This window comes from Aethalodelphis obliquidens, unplaced genomic scaffold, assembly GCF_003676395.1.
Source record: "Aethalodelphis obliquidens isolate GAN/ISIS:26980383/991018 unplaced genomic scaffold, ASM367639v1 scaffold42, whole genome shotgun sequence".
NCBI lineage: Eukaryota > Metazoa > Chordata > Mammalia > Artiodactyla > Delphinidae > Aethalodelphis > Aethalodelphis obliquidens.
In genome coordinates, this window is record NW_020837986.1 from 15,806,599 (window position 1) to 15,827,902 (window position 21,304).

At 43.4% G+C, this 21,304-nt stretch overlaps 1 protein-coding gene across 1 annotated transcript in view; it reads left to right on the plus strand.

The window, feature by feature from the left end:
• Positions 1-10,277, plus strand: part of TMC2 (transmembrane channel like 2) — a 64,900-nt gene extending 54,623 nt beyond the window's left edge. The window contains 4 exon segments of the mRNA XM_027078062.1: positions 3,268-3,346; positions 4,176-4,287; positions 8,954-9,058; positions 9,061-10,277. Of these exon segments, the coding sequence (XP_026933863.1) occupies positions 3,268-3,346; positions 4,176-4,287; positions 8,954-9,058; positions 9,061-9,155 (391 nt within the window). The 3' untranslated portion in view covers positions 9,156-10,277.
• The last annotated feature ends 11,027 nt before the right edge of the window (positions 10,278-21,304 follow it).

Consider the following 21,304-nt stretch of genomic DNA (forward strand, 5'->3'; position numbering starts at 1 on the left):
TTGCCCTCTCAATCTGGATTTCCCAGAAGCAGATCCTCAGACAAAGACTTAAACGCAATCTAAATCGCAATTGGAGGGAGCAGTGTGTGTAGGGAAGTAAGACAGAGAAGGGACAGGAAGGTGCATTCTTACTACTGGGGTGACTTTAATCCTGCTGGGAGTTCTGAGAAAGTGTGCCTCTGAGTTATCCCGCTCAAGGGTGAGGGATCCGGGGCATCTGTAGACCAGTTCCCATCCATCACTGGTTGAGTGTTGCTGGGAGATGTGGAAGGGAAGAGGCGTTGGTTAATTGCCCGGCAGTTTGGGCCAGCTGCCTTCATGGACAGAATGGTTTCTGAGTGTGGGGCGGGGCTACACTGGCAGCTATAAGTCTTTCAGTGAGCACACTGAAGATAGGGCCCAAAGCATAAGGTGAGTACTGGCGTTGTCTGCAGCACCCTCCAAAACATCCACTGGAAATATCAAAGACCCCTTCCCCAAGAAAGCTGAGGCCTGATGCAGCCTGCCCCTGGCTGGGCCCGCAGGACTTCTCTACAGAGCACCCCGTGCACTAGAGTGTTCGGTGCATTTGTCACCATCCCTCTCACAGACTGAAGATGTGGGTGGGCTTGGCAATATCTGTATCCCCAACACCAGCCCCATGCCTGGGGCGTAGCAGGCAAACAATGAACGCTCAAGGAAGGAGCAGGGCAGGAAATTGTGAAATATTCCTAACGTACAGAGACATACAGACAAGCATGTACAAGATCACAAGATTAAACAGATGTTAACATTTAGCAATATTTGCTTCAGATCAGTCTCTCTTTTTAAAAGAAAGAAATGTTACACTCCAAGCCCCACCCAGTCTTTCTCTCTCCCTCCCTCTCCAAAGGTGACCACTATTTGGATTAGTTTTCATCATTTCCAATCTGGACCATTTAATCACGTGTACGTACTATTGTTTTCTGAGTTCAAAAATTTTTCGTGACTCGTTCAGACTACACAGCTTTCCTCACTCACGTTATGTTTGGGGGACTTTTTCATGTGGATACACGAGCACACATTTTCATGGCTCTGTTGTATTCCACTGTGTCACAAAAATAATCAATAAACAATCTGTAATAGGAATAGAAAAGAGTTTTATTTGAGCCAAACTGAGGACTATAGCTCAGAAGACAGCTTCTTAGATAACTCTGAGAAGTTGCTCCAGAGAAGCATGGTTTTCAGCACAATTTTATATCTTGACAGAACAAAGAACATTAAACAAATCAGGAATACATTCTTTCAAGGTTTCAAAAAAGAAAACAGATCAGCACACACACAGCGAGTCAGCATGGCCTTGGCATCTGGGAAGCGAATCTTATCATCAAAGGAGGACCAGCATTGGAATCCTAGGAAAGGAGACATTTAATCTTTATTTTTCACATGGACATTCTTTACTTCTGGTCAATGTGCCCTTTTCTTTCATAATTAAAATAGATATAGGAGGTCCCTGGTGGCCTAGTGGTTAGGATTCTGGGCTTTTACTGCCGTGTCTCGGGTTCAATCCCTGGTCAGGGAACTGAGATCCCGCAAATCGTGAGGTCACCAAAAAAAAAAAAAAAAAAAAGCAGATGTACAACATATGCTTGATAGGTCACAAGCAGGCTGCTTTAGTTAGCATAAAATTCAAGTTAGCTCATGTATAAACCAGAATGACTTCCCCATGCCTCAATATGTGAAAATTTCTTTTATCAGTTGTGTGATTAAACCACAGTTTAACCATTTCTCTGCATAGAGATAGGTTGTTTCCACTTTTTGGCTATCTCCTTATATGTCTCCTTGCGTGCATATTACAGTTTTCTCTAAGATAGACTTCTAGAAGTGGTATTGTTGGGTCATAGGTATGCGTTTCTTCAATCTTTGAAGATAGTGCTGAATTGCTCTCCAAAATAGGTGTATTTCCTTACATCCTTGACTTCAGACATCCTCTGCTTCTAGTCCCGGCATGAAGGAGGGCTGACATGGTAGTGACAACCACCTGAGGAAATTCTGGAACCCAGACACCAAACCTGACCTTACAGGGCGGCACAGGGAAATGCTAAGCTTGGAAACAGCCTCAGGAGGAACACAGCCACCCAGGAGCATTTTATCTTCTCTGATCTCTGGTTCCTCCCTAACAAATGGGCTGTGAATTAGGAGAGAGGGCAAGGCCTCGTGGGCGCCTTCCCAACAGATGGTGGTCCCTTGCCTGTCCTCCTTCTGGCCTCTTGTCGCCCACGGTCCTCTGAGTCTTTGCTTCAGGAAGCTCACGGGACAGCCTCTGACCCATACTCTACCAAAGGCTGCGTGGTTCCTCCCTTCTGCCTGTAAGAGAGCTCGAGGATTCTGCTGAAGTGGCTCCACCTCAGGATCCACCCTGAGGGCAAGGATCAGAAGACCCAAGAAAAGTGACAGATAAGGACAGGCTGTTGGAGCACCCAGTCCAGGAGGCATCCCGGGCTTTTGTGGCCCCTCCTTCTCAGGTGGTACATCCAGGACAAGCCCCAAATCCTAGATCCTGTGAAAGGGAAGCCCAGGCTATAGCCTCAAAGGACACCCAGCCACCCAGTCAGCCAGTGGGGGCTGGACTCTGAAAACCACAAGCCCAGGACAGACATTCCCATCAGGGCACCCTGGGTAGAGGGCCTTTGGGGTCTGTGCAGTTGTGTTTCTAGGCAAGCTTGGAGCAGGTCACTTAGCACCTCTCTCTCCTCTCTCCGCACTTGAAGGCTTTGGCATCAAATGTGGTCTCCGACAAGTGCAAATAGATAGGGCGGCCTTGGGCAAGTGACTTAAACTCTCTGCATTCCAGGATGCTGACCTGTAAAGACAGGAGTCATCCTTTCTTCTTCACAGGGTTTCATCAAAACCAGTGAGACGTGGAGTGGGATGCACATGGCACAGAGCCTGACACAGGGCAGGTATCCAGGAAACACAAGCAGCTGTTTCTGCAGACAAGAAACCTGCCTCTCCCCTGCCTCTTCAGGTTCCCCAGAAGAGGACTGATTCCTTTAGTTAACCTTTATTAAACACTCTGAGAACTAGAAATGTGTTCAATAACATAGAGAGAGAACAGGGATGTCCAAGACCTTGTCAATGATGTTAAGTGGAGAACTTAAGATGATGGTAAGACCTCCCTCCACCCTGCCCAGAGGCAAAGCCTGGTCACCTATTCCAGGAAGCCTGCTGTGATTCTTCGGGAAAGGTGTCCAGCTCTTGCCATTTTCCAAGATCACAGTACCCCCGGAGCATGCTTTTCTCTTGCAGCCTGGCCATTTACTACCTGAACTCAGTTTCCAAAAGCCTTTCCCGAGCTAATGCCCAGCTGAGAAAGAAAATCCAAGCGGTGAGTCTGTCGGGCATTTTCATTCAAAAAGATGTTATGTTTTTGGTTTTTGCTAATTTGCTCTTTGAGCCCAGTTGTATTCTTTAAATGGCTTTCCTCTAAACCAAACCCCCAATTATCTGCATGGTAGGAAGCAGCCTTGAGAGACTCAATGACATGCATTTATATTCTGAGGGTATTTGGGAATACATAACAGTAATGACTTAAATTTTGAGCGGTTGCTAAAGAACAGGAGAAACTCAATAGATTAAACCAATGTTCATACACAATAAAACCAGTACCCACAGTAATTCCTACCTATTAAAACTAAAACTAGAAATACTAAAGAAAACAGCATTGTCAGAACAACACAGTGCTTGTGCCCCATGACCTAAGGAGTCTCTTAAGTCCCCTCCACACTGGGGCAGCCTCTTTCAACATCTGCTGACACGCTGACTGCCTCTTCTGCTCTCCCAGCCCCCAACCCCACCTTCTTCATGCGGTAAAGGCTCTACACCAACCCTCCCTAAGCCCTGCCTTCCTTGCTTCCTCACCCCCTCTTCTGGAACTAGTCTCATCAGCCTCACTGCCAGTTCCCCACCCACACTTCCTCCTGCCCAGGTATAGAAAACCATTGAAATACAGGATTGGCAGAGGTTCTGTCCTCCCCTGGCCAGATGTTCCTTCAAATGCCATGCAAACCTGAGTCCCAGGTGCCCTCTCCAACCAGCGGTGAGGACAAGAACTGGCTATTTAAGGTGGCTGCCCTCTAGATCTCACCATCCTGGGCTCCGAAACTCAAACACTCATTTCCCTGACCAGGATCAACCTTTCATTTTTTTTCCTGCAGCTACGTGAAGTTGAAAAGAGCCACAAATCTTTCAAAGGCAGAGCCACAGCCAGAGATTCAGAGGACACAGCTAAACGCAACTCCAAAAATGCCACCCAGCTCACCAAAGAAGGTAAATTCTATTTCATGATGATTATTTTTACAAGGCCACGTGGGAAAATGTAAAGAGCAAATGCTGTGAAATCAGATACATCTGGGATTGAAATCAGATTTCTGGCAATTATTAGCTGTATGAAGCTGGGCAAAATAAAACAAGAGTGAATCGCAGGCAACCTCGAGGGGTGGTACAAATGAGGTGGGATTATGCATGTGAAGTGCTACACAGACTTCCTGGCACAGAGAACCAATGAACGTGAGCTGGTAGGAGGAGGAGGAATGTCTGTAAAATGGGGAAATACCAGGGTTGTTTCCCTCATTTCTATCCCCTGAGTCACTCACATTTTCTATGGTGGTGGTTCTTAGTCATTTCATCTTCGTTTCTGAAGTGACTTTGTCTTCTTCACTCTCATTCCCGAGTCTGTCATTTCCCGTGTCATATCCTCTTAATATCTGGCTATTTAACCCAATGTAGGAGCATTGGGTTTGTGTCCCATCCATATCCTTTAAGATGCTCTGAGGTTGGCTGACATGGATCACAGCTGCCAGGGATGGAGGAGGTATTTGTTTTGTGTGTTGTTTTAAGCATTTTCTTTAGGAGGAGAAATAAGGAGATTTGCATCTAGCAGCTGCTACTCCCACCAGAACCAGTTTGTATTCTCTTAGAGAAAAGAGCAGCACTGGAATAGCTAGGATAACAGGGTGAGAAAAAGCCACACACATTCCAAAAAAGGTGTCACAGAGCTTCAAAGGGGAATAATCACAGACCATCTCTACCTTGGGAGTGAGGAAAGGTCAAATTGAAAGAGACCATCTCTGATCTGATCTCATTTTCCAAGGATTGTCCCTGTGTCAAAATTAAAGTGTCAATATGCGGTAATTTTGACCTTCGATGTGGAAATTGAAAGAGATGCACAAGAAATGGCTGAGAGTTTAGGAGTTAGAATTTTTAGTGCAGAGATTACTTATCATTTATTTGATGCCTTTGTAACATATAGGCATCTCTAGGAAACAGAACCAAGAAGAATTTAAGCACATAGCAGTATTTCCCTGAAGATGAAAATCCATAGTTCTCGAGCTCCAATAGTGCAGAGAGTGACTGTAGAAGCAGATCCGGAGCAAAAAAGGGCACCTGTGTGTATCCCTAGCAAACACTTGTTGATATTGGAATAGCAATAAGTATTAAAATAAGCCATAAACAAGTGGATGTTACAAAAAGAGGACAAGAGGTCTGTGTCAATGTAGAACCTATTCCTGGTAAGTCTCCAAAATATATGGAAGGCATTTCAAAACTACAGACATTCTTGTCAGCAAGATCAGCTGCAGTCCATCAATAGCTTGGAAGCCTCATTGAAAGATGGAATGCAGAAGAGTGAACGGCTGGCACTTATTGTGGAGCAGAAGAAAGTGTTTTGGGGGGGCTTTTTTTTTTTTTTTTTTTTTTATTTTGGCTGCACTGGGTCTTCATTGTGGCATGCAGGAACTTTAGTTGCAGCATGCGGGCTTAGTTGCGGCATGTGGACTCTTAGTCGCGACATGTGGACTCTTTGTTGTGACATGCAGACTCTTAGTTGCGGCATGTGAACTCTTAATTGCAGCATGCATGCAGGATCTAGTTCCCAGACCAGGGGTTGAACACTGGCCCCCTGCGTTTGGAGAGTGGAGTCTTACCCACAGGACCACCAAGGAAGTCCCTGTAGAAGGTGTTTGAATTCACCTAATTTTTCCACACAGGGCAGGAAATGGAGTAAATGTGATACTATGTTGTCATATCACCAACAAAAACAAGACAAAAAATGGAATGGACTTATTTCGACACCGATGGAAGGAAAAAATAGGTTTATAAAACATTTAACATGAGAAAGCAAGAAAGTTACATTGGTTTGACAGTGGTCCATTCATGTGCCCATGATCTTGGGTGGCCTCGGCCTGCAGCGGCTTTAAGCAAGGTTTTGGTTCCCGGCCACAGATTAAGGTAGGGTTGCAGCAGTGAGAGTGCAGAATCCTAGCCACTAGACGAATGGTCAGTGATAAGGCCCTGACCCTTCAGCTTTGCAGAAAAGAGTTCCCACAAAGAAGGAAAGTAGTGAAACAAAGTGTTTATTAGGAGGAAAAAGTACAGTACTTGTGGATAGACACACGGGTGGGCTCAGAGAGAGAGTCACGCCCTTGTGGTAATTTAAATCACTTATATGGGGCATTTCTTCTGGGTTTCCTTTGGCCTATCATTTTGATTTGCCTGGTTCTGAGTCTGTATTTGGTATATCTCACGGTCCTCCCCTGTGTGTGTGAGCATCTCTCAGCCAAGATGGATTCCAGCAAAGAGGCCTATGGGTGGCCTTGACATCACTCCCCTTTTGACCTCCAAGGAGCTTTCTAGTCAGGAAGGTCTCCTTGACTTCAAGAATGAGAAATATGTGGTCTTTTATCTCTTATCTGGGCAGGACCCAGCCTCCTGTCTTGATCATCTTGCTATTGATATTTTGCAGTTTCTGTCCACGGGAATGAACTCCAGCTGCTTACCCTTGGGGGGTGGCCCCATCTATCTCCTACCTCACCTACAGTCCCACTGTTTCTGTCCACCTTACCCACTCCCTTCCCCTCCTTTCTCTACTGCTGCTGATCTAAAGTTTGCCCCTCTCCAAATTTGAATTTTTTATTACAGATCTAAAGCTCTTTCTTTCCATTTTATGCTGATTAAGTCAATATTACAGTATATGAAAGGGTTATGTGAACACATCAGTGGGACTAGGGTGTGGGGGAGAGCTGAGGAAGATGGTTAATCTTTCCCTGTAAAACTCCAGTAGCCTCTGTTGCTGTCCTCATTTAGCTTCTCTTTCTTGAAGTTAGCACTAGAATGACACTGATGTAACAAACAGGCCAAAAACAGCTAATGGTTCAAACACAATAAAACTTCATTTCTCACTCCATAATGTCCAAATTGGCTGTTTCCACTCGATGACCACTTTCTTCCCAAGTGGTAATGTTAACGTAAGTTTGTGTGCCTGATGCCAAAATATTGGCTCTCTATGCACTGATGCCAAAAGGAAATATGAAGACAGAGTTTTGGAGGAACAAGAAAGAGTACCTTTATTCTTTGCCAGGCAAAGAGGGAACACAGTGGGCTAGGGCCTCAAGAACTGTGCTCCCCTCCCTGTGGAATAGAGGTTTATATCCCAGTGGTAGGTGGTCAGGCTCAAAGTAATGAAGGTCTTGCATGTTTTTCTTTTCTTCTGCAAATTTACAGCCAAAGCTGGCCTCAGGCGGCTCAGCAACCAGGTCTGGTGTCCCTGAAGTTATCAAGACATTCTTTTTGAAATGCAGAATGCTACAGGCGAGTGTAGGGGGAGAAGAATGCCAGGTGCAGAGAACAATTCCTGTGGAGTCAGAGAGTAATTAGCTTTGTTTAGCTTTGTGAAGGACAAGTCTAGCTACAAGTGTTTGTTAGTAGTAACCGCTAAAGAATAACCAAGATTGCTTAACTCTTTCAGGCCTGTTTATTGTTTCCCCAGCCTGTTCATTGTTTCCTTATTTTCCTTGTTTATCAGAAAAGTCTCATTTCTATTTAAGTCTTATTTCTATTTTTGCTGCAACATGCCCAACACACAGTGAGGCCAAACAAACTGAAACGTCGGAGTTTGGAGCAGAGAAAGGTTTATTGCAGTGTCATGCAAGGAGACAGGTGGCTCATGCCCTAAAAGTCCCAAGCTCCCCAGAGGGTTTCGACAAAGCATTTTTAAAAGCCACGTGAGGGAAGGGGATCCTAGGGTGTGTGATCAGCTCATGCACAGTTCTCTGATTGGCTGATGGTGAGGAAACAGGGTGGTGTCACAGGGGTTAATGTTATCAGTCCTTAGGCTCCAGGAGGCCTGAGGCTATGTGCCCATGGTCATCAAGTAGTTAACCTTTTCCATTTGGTGGGGTATTTTCACATCTATAAAACAACTCAGGAAATGTGCATCAAATACTGTTATCTAGGTACTTCAGAGAAGAGCTAAAGCAGAGGATATGGGGGAAAGCCTGTCCCAGGAAGGCCCCATGGGGTCCTGCTCCGTTGCAGTGATGTGGGGAACCCTGGCTCTGTCCATCCTGTGATTCTACCTGCATCAAGCGGGGACGGGGAGGAGCCTGGAGGTCACACATGGACATGGTGCCCATCAAAGCTGGGGTTTCAGCCACAGGCCATACCATCCACGATGTAAACTTAGTCTATCTCTATGTCCCTGGAACTGGATTTGGTGAAGAACAAGCCAGTAATTGCCCCCAGCTCAGAGTTGAAGGAGGGAAACAAGTAAGAGAAAGAGCTGGAAATGGATCTGATTAGCAGGAGCACCATTCTGGGGTTGATCCAAACAGTTTCCATAACCCTATTATCATATTTGACCCTGGTAGCCACCTGTGAGGCTCCAATTTTATTCTCAAGAAAACCAGGCTCACAGAGTCTAGCCTAAGGCCAGCATTCAAAATCTAGTTCTCCAGCCAGCTCCTCCTACACAGCTGTTTATGCCAAGACTAGGCCAAGGTGCACCTAGTTGCCTGAGGGTGATCCGACCATTCTCACATCACTAAATAGGACTGAAAGCTAATGGCAGCACAGGGCAGCTCCAGAGAGCTCCAGTTCCACACCAGAAAACTGTAGGCAAATCTCCCACATCCTCATTCTTGTCTTGTTCATTTTGCAGGGACCGCACATCACCCTGCTAGCCCAAGCCAGACCCTGGACCAGAAGGCGCAGGGCTCTAGGGCCTCCAGTTCTGCTGGCAGGACTGTGTCGCCTGCCTCCCAGCACCCCCTGGCGTCAGACCAGACTCTGGCCAAGCCCAGCCTCAGGCTCGTCCTTGGAGGTCAGCCTCTGGAAGGAGTGCTCAGAGACCTCCCCACTGACAGCTGGGACTAATGGAGCAGGGTCCTGGGGCTGATCCTTGGACTCCCACTGGCTCATCTCACCCCCACAAATCGTTCTCTCTTCCTCTCTCTTCTCACACACATGCACATTCTCCCTCTTCTCAGTGAACGTGGGAACCTTGATTACTCAGTCTCAAGCCCTTGTTTGCTACCAAAACAGGAGGACAATGGCTTTATCCACCTTTTAGAAGAGCTGAGCCTTCCCCTCACTAACTGCCCTTCCCTGTATCTTGGCTCAGGCAGCTCTAGACCTTGCACTCACAGCGGTTTCCCTCGGCTCCAGACTTGGGAAGAGGGGGCAGGACCATGACCACCATCATAGACTTTTTGCAAGGAGCCCATGTTGGGACAGGTTTCTGGCAGCCCCATCAACTGGGAGGAGGTTGCAGAGGGACCCACATTCCTGATCACCACCTCTATTCAAAGGAGGTGAGCCAGTGTAAACAAAAGGTTGAAGAAGCCGATGAAAATAAAAGTAAATGAACTGAAGTCCAGCCTTGGTGAGTGGGAAGATGGTGATTCCCCAGAAACTAGCCTGAGGGGAGCTGATGCCATCAAGCACCAAAAATGCACTGGAGCCTCCCTGGCAGCAAGGCAAGGAGAGAGAGCAGTGTGGTTCTCCTTATCTAATTGAAGGAAACAAAATATTTCTCAGGGCATAAAAATCTTTCTCATGCATGAAATTCTAAAAGGAATTTGATTGTTTATTGTAAAGGGACACGGAAGGTGGTTTGGGGGGGAGTTTTGCAAAGGGTGCAGTGCAGAGCCTTGTCTCTGGCAATGCTGTGTGTCACATACTGGTTCTGTGCAGAAGTCTCATGGGGGCATCAGCCCTGGAGGCCAGACCGCTGAAGAGGCCTTGCCAGCAAGGGCAAGTATCAGCAGGGTGCCAGTAACAACCCAGGACTTCCAGTGGTTACCCTCAGGCTTCCAAGTTTAACCAATATCCCTACACACCCACCACAAACACAGACAAATTATCCTGTTCTGATGACGCACAACTTTATGTGAAGGAATGTATTTGTTATCTGTTGCTGCATAACAAATTAGCCCCAAAACTTAACAGCTTAAAACAATAAACATTTATTATCTCACACAGTTTCTGTGGGTCAAGAACTTGGGATTGGCTTCACTGGGCAGTTCTGGTTCTGCATATTGCAGTCAAGATCTGAGGCAGGGCTATGGTCATCAGAAGATTTGACAGGGCTAGAAGATATGTTTGCAAATGGCTCACTCACAGCTGCTGGCAGGAGCCTTCAGTTCTTTGCTGGCTATCCACAGACTTGATTACTCCCCACGTGGACCTCTTCATAGGCTGCTTGGGTGTCCTCACAACACAGCAGCTGATTTCCCCCCAGAGCCAGTGATCCGAGAGAAAGCAAAGAGGAAGCCACAAGGCCTCTTATAACCTGTTCTAAGAAGTTACACTATCAATTCCACCAGTTTCTATTCATTAGAATGGAGTCACTAAGTCTAGCTTACACTCAAAGAGAAGGAAATTTGGCTTCAGCTCTCGAAGAATTTTTGGACATATTTTAACAGATCTCCTAATTCGAATAGTTACCAGATCTCTATCAAGAAAACGCTAAAGCTTTTTTGAAAGACATCCGTCAGAGGATTCATTAATGATGGCTCCTGCTACTGTCAAGCGCAACAGGAAACTAGGTGAGCTAGGGAGTTGGGTAGAGAAAGAAGGCAAGGGTAAGAGAGGAGGGATGTTCATGTGGTGTGGCTTTACAGCTGGGACATGTCGTTAGAAAACTGTCTAAATTGTGCTTTCATCTCTGCATTCTCAGGTTTGATCTTCCAGCTAATTCCATCTTAAAGCTTTGCTACTCAGCCTATCCAGGGGTCATCAAGTATGAAGACCACTCTTCCCTCCTTCCCTCTTTCCTTCCCTTCCTTCCTTCTTTCCTCTCTTTCTTTCTTTCCTCAGCTCACCTAAGAATGATTTGAACTAGAAAGTCTATTTAATAATTCATCCATAGGAATATAACTGGTATCTTACTGATATTACCTTAGTTTGTCTGTGAATTTGTCTTACTGGAGGGAAATGAAAGAGACACTGAATTTTTCTGTCAGACACTATTTCTACAGGCTGATCCTTTCATTTCTAATAATATACATGCTCAATGTCTATAAAGAGCTCCATTATACACAGAACCACATAAGTAGGAACACACTTTTGCTGAAGATCAAGGGGGACACCTGATCACCCCGTGACTCACACACTCACAGAAACTGGGAGTGATGAACCAGTCAGTAGGTACCTGGGCAGTGTACCAACAGCATCCACTACACTGGTGATCCTCAATTCAGATATGCTTTGTAGAGCCCTACCCAAAGCTGGGGCACCAAAGTTCCACATGCTGTATAAGAGACAATAAGGAATAAGCCTGCCAAACAAAAGGGACATTTGTCTCTCTTGACCTCAGCAGAAAGTGGTGGACAAAAAGTCTCCTTTGAGAATTTATATCCACAAGGCAGCCCTCACACAGAGAATCAAAATCCCCATACCAGCTGCATGTTCAAAAAAAAAAAAACTCAAATGGAAAATTTAATTTAAAGTGATCTTAGGTTTTTTACCATCACATCAAAAAGAATAAAATACTTAGGAATAAACCTACCTAAAGAGGCAAAAAACCTGTACTCCGAAAACTATAAGACACTGATGAAAGAAATTAAAGACCATGCAAACAAATGGAAAGATATACAGTGTTCTTGGATTGGAAGAATCAATATTGTTAAAAAGACCATACTACCCAAGGCAATCTACACATTCAGTGCAGTCCCTATCAAATTACCAGTGGCATTTTTCACAGAACTAGAACAAAACATTTTTTAAATTTGTATGGAAAAAACTAAAGACCCTGAATAGCCAAAACAATCTTGAGAAAGAAGAACAGAACTGGAAAAATCATGTTCCCTGAATTCAAACTATACTACAAAGCTACAATAATCAAAATAGTACAGTACTGGCACAAAAACAGACACATAGATCAATAGAACAGGATAGAAAGCCCAGAAATAAACTCACACTCTTATGGTCAATTAATCTATGATAAAGATGACAAGAATATACAATGGAGAGAAGACAGTCTCTTCAATAAGTGGTGCTGGGAAAACTGGACAGCTACATGTGAAAGAATGAAAGTAGAACACTTCCTAACACCATACGCAAAAATAAACTCAAAATGAATTAAAGACCTAAATATAAGACCAGATACTATAAAACTCCTAGAGAAAAACATAGGCAGAACACTCTTCGACATAAATCACAGCAATAGTTTTTTTGGATTAATCTCCTAGAGTAATGTAAACAAAAGCAGAAATAAACAAATGGGACCAAATTAAACTTAAAAGCTTTTGCACAGCAGAGGAAGCCATAAACAAAATGAAAAAACAACCTATGGAATGGGAGAAAATATTTGCAAACAATGCAGCCAACAAGGGATTAATTTCCAAAATACACAAATGGTTCATACAGCTCAATATCAACAAAACAACCAATCAAAAAAATGGGCAGCAGGGCTTCCCTGGTGGCGCAGTGGTTGAGAGTCCGCCTGCCCATGCAGGGGACACGGGTTCGTGCCCCGGTCCAGGAAGATCTCACATGCCGCAGAGCGGCTGGGCCCGTGAGCCATGGCCACTGAACCTGCGCATCCTGAGCCTGTGCTCCTCAACGGGAGAGGCCACAACAGTGAGAGGCCCACGTACCGCAAAAAAAAAAAAAATGGGCAGAAGACCTAAATAGACATTTTTCCAAAGAAGACATACAGATGACCAACAGGCACATGAAAAGATGCTAAACTTCACTAATTACTAGAGAAATGCAAATCAAAATTATAAGGTATCACCTCACACCTGTCAGAATGGCCATCATCAAAAAGTCTAAAAATAATAAATGCTGGAGAGGGTATGGAGAAAAGGGAACCCTCCTAAACTATTTGTGGGAATGTAAATTGGTGCAGCCACTATGGAGAATAGTATGGAGTTTCCTTAAAACTGAAAATAGAGTTACCATATGATCCAGTAATCCCACTCCTGGGCATATATTTGGAAAAGACAAAAACTCTAATTCTAAAAGGTACATGCACCCCAATGTTCATAGCAGTACTATTTTCAGTCGCCAAGACATGGAAACAACCTAAGTGTCCATCAACAGATAAATGGATAAAGAAGACATGGAATATATATATATATATATACACACACACACACACACACACACACACACACACACACACACACAATGGAATATTACTCAACCATAAAAAAGAATGAAATAATGCCATTTGCAGCAACATGGATGGACCTAGAGTTTATCACACTAAGACAGACAGAGAAAGGCAAGTATCATATGATATCATGTATGTGTGAAATCTTAAAAAAATGATACAAATCAGCTTGTTTACAAAACAAAAATAGATTCACAGACATAGAAAACAAACTTATGGTTACCAAAGGGGAAGGGGGGGATGAATTAGGAGTTTGCAATTAACAGATACACATTACTATATATAAAATAGATAAACAACAAGGATCTACTGTATAGCACAGGGAACTGTATTCAATATCTTCCTAGATATTTATTTACAAAACAGAAACAGACTCACAGACTTAGAGAACAAACTTATGGTTACCAGGGGAAAAGGGTGGGTGGGAGGGATAGTTAAGTTTGGGATTGACATGTACACAGTGCTATATTTAAAATGAATAACCAACAAGACCTACTGTATAGTACAAGGAACTCTGCTCAATATTATGTAGCAACCTAAATGGGAAAAGAATTTGAAAAAGAATAGATACATGTATATACATAACTGAACCACTTTGCTGTACACCTGAAACTAACACAAAATTGTAAATCAACTACACTTCAATAAAATTTTAATTAAAAAAAAGAAAAATAATAAAGAACATTAGCTACTAAAAAAATAAAAATATAAAGTGATCTTAGGTTACTAGTGCCTCCAAGAAAAAGGGGGGGAGGGAGGAGCAAAGAAACAAAAACAGCACAAAAAATACAAAGCATATAAATATAAATAAATCAAAATATATCAGGAATCAAAATAAATGCAAATGGACTAAACCCTCCAGACAGCAGACAAAGATCATCAGATGGATATTTTTATATCTCATGTGCTGTTTCCAAGGGATACCTTTAAAACCTAAGGACAGGTGCACATGGACTTTATCCTTTTTGGTTCCTAGGGAACAAAAACTGAAATTCAATCTTCAAGGGCAAAATCACCAGGTGTGTGCGTGCCATCCAATTCTGTAAATTGGGATTGGTTTTGAGTGCTGAAGATTTCTATTAAAGACAGCTGTCTGTAGTATTGTGCCACATAATTTATTCTTCAATGCAGTATTAGTTTGGAAAATGTAAAGAAAGGCCCAGCATCATAGTCAGGCAGATGAGGTATGTAGATCATACAGATCTCTCTATCACTGACTGTGTCTGGAGAATTAACCATATAAACCCAACTTCCAAACTCTGTTGTGAAGATTCAACAAGCAGACACATGTAAGACTAAGTGCCAAGCATTAGGCTAAGCGCTCCATAAATAACAGATATTATCACATATTATTATAAGATCAAACATCCTCAGGCTCAGGTTATGAACACAAGCAGCAATGACTGATCAAAACTTTTACCCTGTACTCCTAAATGATCGTCCTAGAAGGCTTCCCATTCTTCTGAGTCTTTGTGAGGAAATGTTGCATATATGTGTAACTCATTACCAAAGAATGTTGCAGGGTTTCTTTGGCCTAGGAATCGCTAGAAGCCTTTGAAATTTGATGTGAAAAATTCACGAAGTGAGTGTGAAGTGCCGCCATCCTGTGGTTGTTTCATGCAATGTCCTTTCCTGAAACTCTCCCTGGTCCCTGGAACTTAAATAGCACATTCATTTCCATAGATCCCCATTAGTGTTGCCCAGAGTAAAAACTCTGTGTTAATTTATACCAAAATGACACAGTGAGCCAAAGGCTGGGCAAAAGAAAAGAGGAAGAGATGCTATAGTGTATTATCCTTCCCAATGGCCTCTCCCGTTGCGGAGCACAGACTCCGGACGCGCATGCTCAGCGGCCATGGCTCACGGGCCCAGCTGCTCCGCGGCATGTGGGATCTTCCCGGACCGGGGCACTAACCCATGTCCCCTGCATTGGCAGGCGGATTCTCAACCACTGCGCCACCAGGGAAGACCCGCCATGTGGCTTTTTAAAGCTGAGCCTGGAGCACGCTTCAGACCTGCTGCCCGTGCAGGACATTTTCTTAGCTGGAACTTGGTGAGAAATCTGTCTTGTACGTCACCTCCAAACTAATCTCCAATCAAACACTGCTTTATGGAGAGTAAGAGTCTCACCAGACCCAAGCCATTCATCCTGGCCTTTATTCAAGGCTTCTTACATCCTGGATCTTACATGCTAGATCCTTTAGTCTTTTGTCCAACTACTGACCAGAATGGATCTTACACCTCTTGCCTCCACTCTCTTTCCACCCTCCATCTCCAAATGACTTACACATTCTTCTGTGAATACCTAAATTCCCTCCTGACCCTGAAATCTTCCTCAGGAACCCTGGTCAGCCTCCCACGGTGAAACATCTTAGCACTTGAGGATGAAGTCTTCAGTGACGTCTCTGAAGGAAGAGGTCGTGGGTTAGTACTACTACCGCTTTTATTATCCTCCCAGATCTCTTCATGGTTTATCCGCTTAAGCTCTCTACTCAAAATGTCGCCTCTTCACCAATGGCCTCTATAAAACAATGCAACATTCCTTAACACGTACCAAAGCCTGATGTCCTACGTATTTACTTGATTTTCTGTCTCCCCTAGGGTGTAAACTCCATGGTGGCAGGGACTTGGTTTTGTTTACAACTGTACCCTCAGCACCTAAAAAGATAGTTGGCATGCAATAGGCAAACAAAACCTCTTTTTTTTTAAGTACACTTACAGTACCTTCACACTCACTTTTTTTTTAGTATTTATTTATTTATTTGTCTGCGTCGGGTTTTAGTTGCGGCACGCAGATCTCTGTTGCTGTGTGCAGGATCTTCCTTGTGACATGTGGGATCTTTTAGTTGCAGTATGTGGGATCCTCAGCTGTGGTATGCAGGATCCTCAGCTGCGGCATGCAAACTCCTAGGTGCATCATGTGGGATCTAGTTCCCTGACCAGTGATCAAACCAGGGTCCCCTGCATTGGGAGTGTGGAGTCTTAGCCACTGGACCACCAGAGAAGTTCCCCCCCACCTTTTTTTTTTTGGTGAATGGAAAAATTGATTCTGTAGCTTCTTGAACATTAACAGTTATAGCTGATTCCTCATCCACAAAAGAAGATGTTAGATCATATGGTCTCCAAGGTGCCTGCTAGCTCAAAACATACCTATGTTCTCAGGGGCCCAAAAAAGACCAGCTGAATTACATTGCTTACTCTGGGTTCTGAGAAGATGAATAGATGCAGCTTTGGGCTCATTTCTCTGCTCACCCTCCCACCACCCCCACCAGTTCAATCTTCCTGTCTGTGAAGTGTCGGCAGACTAAAATGAGTCGCCTGGGCCTCACACACATAAAATGATGCCAGCTGTCAGGGCCACACTGGCAACTTAAAGAACTAGTCTGACATTGACAGAAGCTGGAACAATGCAATCAGGATAGTAAATCTGAGGTGAGGAAATGCAACAGCTTGTGGCACCCCAAAACTGTTTTGATCAATAGCATCTTGCCTCCTCATCCAAAAAGTAAGTAGTGTCCTTTCCAGTGCAAAATTGGATGCTACCAGGCAGTGATGGGTGGCTGGGGATTTTCTAAGAGAAAGAGGAGGAAATAATGCTTAGAAAGCAGCAATAGAAAGCAAGGCAGACTTCAACCTTTAACACCCATCTAAACAATGTGTGGGTCATAGAAGCTATCATAATGGAAACTAGAATAAATTTGGAATTGAATTATAATGAAAGTATTGCATGCCAAAATTTGCGGAATACGGCTAAAGAAGTACTTAGAGGGAAATGCATATTGAAGGAGAAAAGTTTAAACCAATGAACCAACATTCATATTAAGAAATGAAACAGAGAACAGCAAAATAAAGCCAAACAAGTAGAAGAAAGGAAATAATAAATATAAGAGCAAAAACTAATTTAAAAGAAAATAAACAGACAATAGAGAGAATCAACAAAATCAAAAGTTCATTGTTTGAAATGGTAATAAGATTAAAAACTTTCTGACAAGACCGATGGAAAGAAAGTAAAAATAAATATTAAGGATAAAAAAAATCACAACTACAGATGATGCAGAAAACATAAAAAATTCTCCAATTCAAATCTATACTATAAAATGTGAAAGCACAGATGAAATGAACAAATTCCCAGAAAACTATAACAAAAATGGTCCAAGAAAGTAGAAATCCTGAATAATCTGTGGCCATTATAAATTTGAATTAATAATTTAAAATATGCTTTCAAGACCTCTTTGTTCTTGGTGTTTTGCTGGTTTATTACAATGGGTGAAAGCCTGGATTTCTTTTTATTTATCCTGCTTGAGATGCATTCCTGCACCTTTGGATCCATGCTTTTCATCAGTTCTGGGGAAACTGCATCCACCAGCTCTTCAAATATTGTTCTTCCTGGTGATGGTTAATTTTATGTTGTACACTTGACTGGGCTGAGGGATGCCCAGATAGCTGGTAAAACACTATATCTGGGTGTGTTTGTGAGGGTGCTCCTGGAAGAGATTAGCATCTGAATTGAACTGAGTAAAGCAGATGGCCCTCCCAAACGTGGGTGGTCATCCTCCAATCCGCTGAGCACCAGAACAGAGCCAAAAGGTGAAGAAAGGGCACATTAGTTCCATCTCAGCTTGAGCTGAGACATCCATTTCCTCCTCCCCTTAGACTCTGGGTTCTCAGGCTTTCAGTATCAGACCTGGGTCTGTAACATCAGCTGCCTCCACCCCCATTCTCAGGCCTTCTGGCTCAAACTGAATTACATCATCCAGCTTGCAGCCTGCAGACCAAGGAACTTCTCGGCCTCCATAACCATGTGAGCCAATTCCTATAATAAATCTCTTATCTATATTTATATCTATATCTGTATCTATAGCTATATCCTATTGCTTCTGTTTCTCTGGAGAACCCTCACTAATACACTCCCATTTATCCTTTCTGCTTTCTGGGCAGAACAGAAGCTAGATTCTCTCATTCCACATGCTATATCTCCTAATCGCTCTTTCACCTCTTTATCTCTCTTTGTAGCGTTCTGGATAAATTATTTGGTTAGATCTTCCAGTTCACTAATACTTTCTTAAGCCATGCCTAATTTGCTAATGAATCGATGCATTTCTTTTAAATTTCAACGAGTTTTTCATTTCTACAAATATCATATCTGTTCACTTCTGCCATGCTTCCCGAACATGGCACAGATGAAGCCGCATACCTCAAGAACAGGAACTGGCAATCCTTTTGCATAAATGGTCAGATAATAAATATTTTAGACTTTGTGGACCACATATAGTCTCTGTCACAATTTTTTTTTTATAACCCTTTAAAAATGTGAAAATCATTCTTAGCTCTTAGGCCCTACAAAAACAAGCCACAGGCCAGATTTGGTCCCAGGGTCATGGTTTACTGACCTCTGCTCTAGAGGTCCCACACTCACCCCAATGCAATGGTCAGTGCAACACAGGAAAGCTTATAGAGCATTCATGAGGGAAAGGTTAGGATAAAAGTTCCTCTGGTAATGAGCCTGGTCCTCTCAGCCTACGAGTGGCAGGCAGATGATCCCAAAGACCACGCCTGCCTCAGTGAGGAAATACACTGGTGCCACATGGCATGGAACCAGTAGAGGCCTGACATAAGGAGACCCAGAGCTCAGAGATTTCAAGCACCTGGCTGAGATCAGTGTGTCTCAGAGGACAAAGTACACAGGTCCAGGGGCCAGTCCAAAGCAGCCTTTTATAGCAGGGATTGATGGGGTCCCAAGACACAGCACCAGCTCCTGAGCACAGGGAACTGAGCCCCCCTTTTCCCCTGCAACTAGGGTATGAGAATGCTCCCATAAACCCTAGTGCAATTTTTTTTTTTTTTTTTTTTGCCGTACGTGGGCCTCTCACTGTTGTGGCCTCTCCCGTTGCGGAGCACAGGCTCCAGACGCGCAGGCTCAGTGGCCATGGCTTACGGGCCCAGCTGCTCTGCGGCATGTGGGATCTTCCCGGACCGGGGCACGAACCCGTGTCCCCTGCATCGGCAGGCAGACTCTCAACCACTGCGCCACCAGGAAAGCCCCCTAGTGCAATTTTGAAAAGACCTGAAGAAGAGAGGAAATCTGAAGGATTCTTAGCAACCCCGTTTAAACCTGAAACAACTGAGATAACAGTAACTGGCAAGTTTATACACTGAACATATTTTACAGGTTCCAACAACATTTAATCAGTAAACTGTCCATCTACTGCCACTGGAAGTTGAAAAATGAAATGCAAAACTGTTTCCTGTGTGAAACAAATGTTTAGAGGTGTTCTGTCTACATGTGCAAGTTAATGGCTAACATGATAGAAATGAATCAGAGCAGCTGGGTGTATAAAAAATGGGGTTTTAGTAGATTTTATGGGAAGTGATGGGAGAACTGAGACTCAACTGAGAATAGGTAAAATGAAATATTGTGATTAAAAAAATGTATCACTATTTATTGATAAGGGGGACAAAAGAACAAGATGAAAGTCCACTAACATTCGTTCCTACTACATGCCAGGTACCACATCTGTGTCACATACTAGCTACCACACCTCTGTCACACCTGGCCTATGTTCAGTAAAATGTTTGTTGACAGGATGAATGAATCCTCCATCTTCATTCTGCAAAAGAAATGAAAACTCAGGAAGGTTGGGCAATTAACATAAGGTCACTTTGTAAGTAGCAGAGCTGGGATCTGAACCCAGGTTTGCTGACTCATTCATATTCACTGCTGCTTAAAAATCATCCCCAAATTTGGTGAACCTAACAAACAGCCCAAAGGCAAGGGAGATATGGCCTTTGACATCACATGCTACAGAGATGCCCATGGAGGTCAGGATTATGAAGTACCAGGGAAGATAGTTTAGTAGAGGGAGGTAAAGAAGCCAAAGAAATATTCTTACTGTTTATACCATGTCCCCATCTAATCAAAAGCTTTTCTGCCTCACTAGTGGAAGTGCACTTTTCTTCAGCCACCTCTCTAAGTTAGCAAAGTATGACTCTCTAAGTCAAAGTATGACTCTGGTTAACTTTCAGCTCAGTGACTCTCAGGCTTTCTGTATTTAATCCACAGAAGTGTGCATTTATATAACTTATATATATGGTATATATATTTGTATATACATGTATATGTGTATATTTACATGTATACATATGTATGTTTGAGACAAAAGTTTTATAAATCAATATTCCTTACTCTATGTGATGTATTATTATTTCAATATTTTCTTTCATCCTACTTTTTTCATGCTGGCCAAGAATGTCTAAATTAATTCTGCAATCCCATTTCAACTTCTCCTTTGAAACCCCCTACCTTAGTAGATAAGCACCTGTAACCCCAGGAATATTTAGGATTAAGTACAGAAGTACGAAGTAAATCAGTCATAGCATTAACATTTTCCATTACATTTTTTTAAATTTATTTATTTTTGGCTGCATTGGGTCTTCATTGCTGCGAACTGCTTTCTCTAGTTGCAGCGAGCGGGGGCCACTGTTCGTTGCAATGCGCGGGCTTCTCACTGTGGTGGCTTCTCTTGTTCTGGAGCATGGGCTCTAAGCACGTGGGCTTCAGTAGTTATGGCATGTGGGCTCAGTAGTTGTGGCTCACAGGCTCTAGAGCGCAGGCTCAGTAGTTCTGGCGCACGGGGGCTAAGCTGCTCCATGGCATGTGGGATCTTCCCCGACCAGGGCTCAAACCTGTGTGCCCTGCGTTGGCAGGCTGAGTCTTAACCACTGCGCCACCAGGGAAGCCCTTCCATTACATTTTGGAAACTTCTATTTAATTTGGTAATTATAATGTTTAAGAGAATTTAATATTCTGATGTAATAATTTTGCAATTCCATTTTAAAATGTGACATGGAGTGACTGATTCAGACTCATGACTGTAAGTGGATACATGTAAC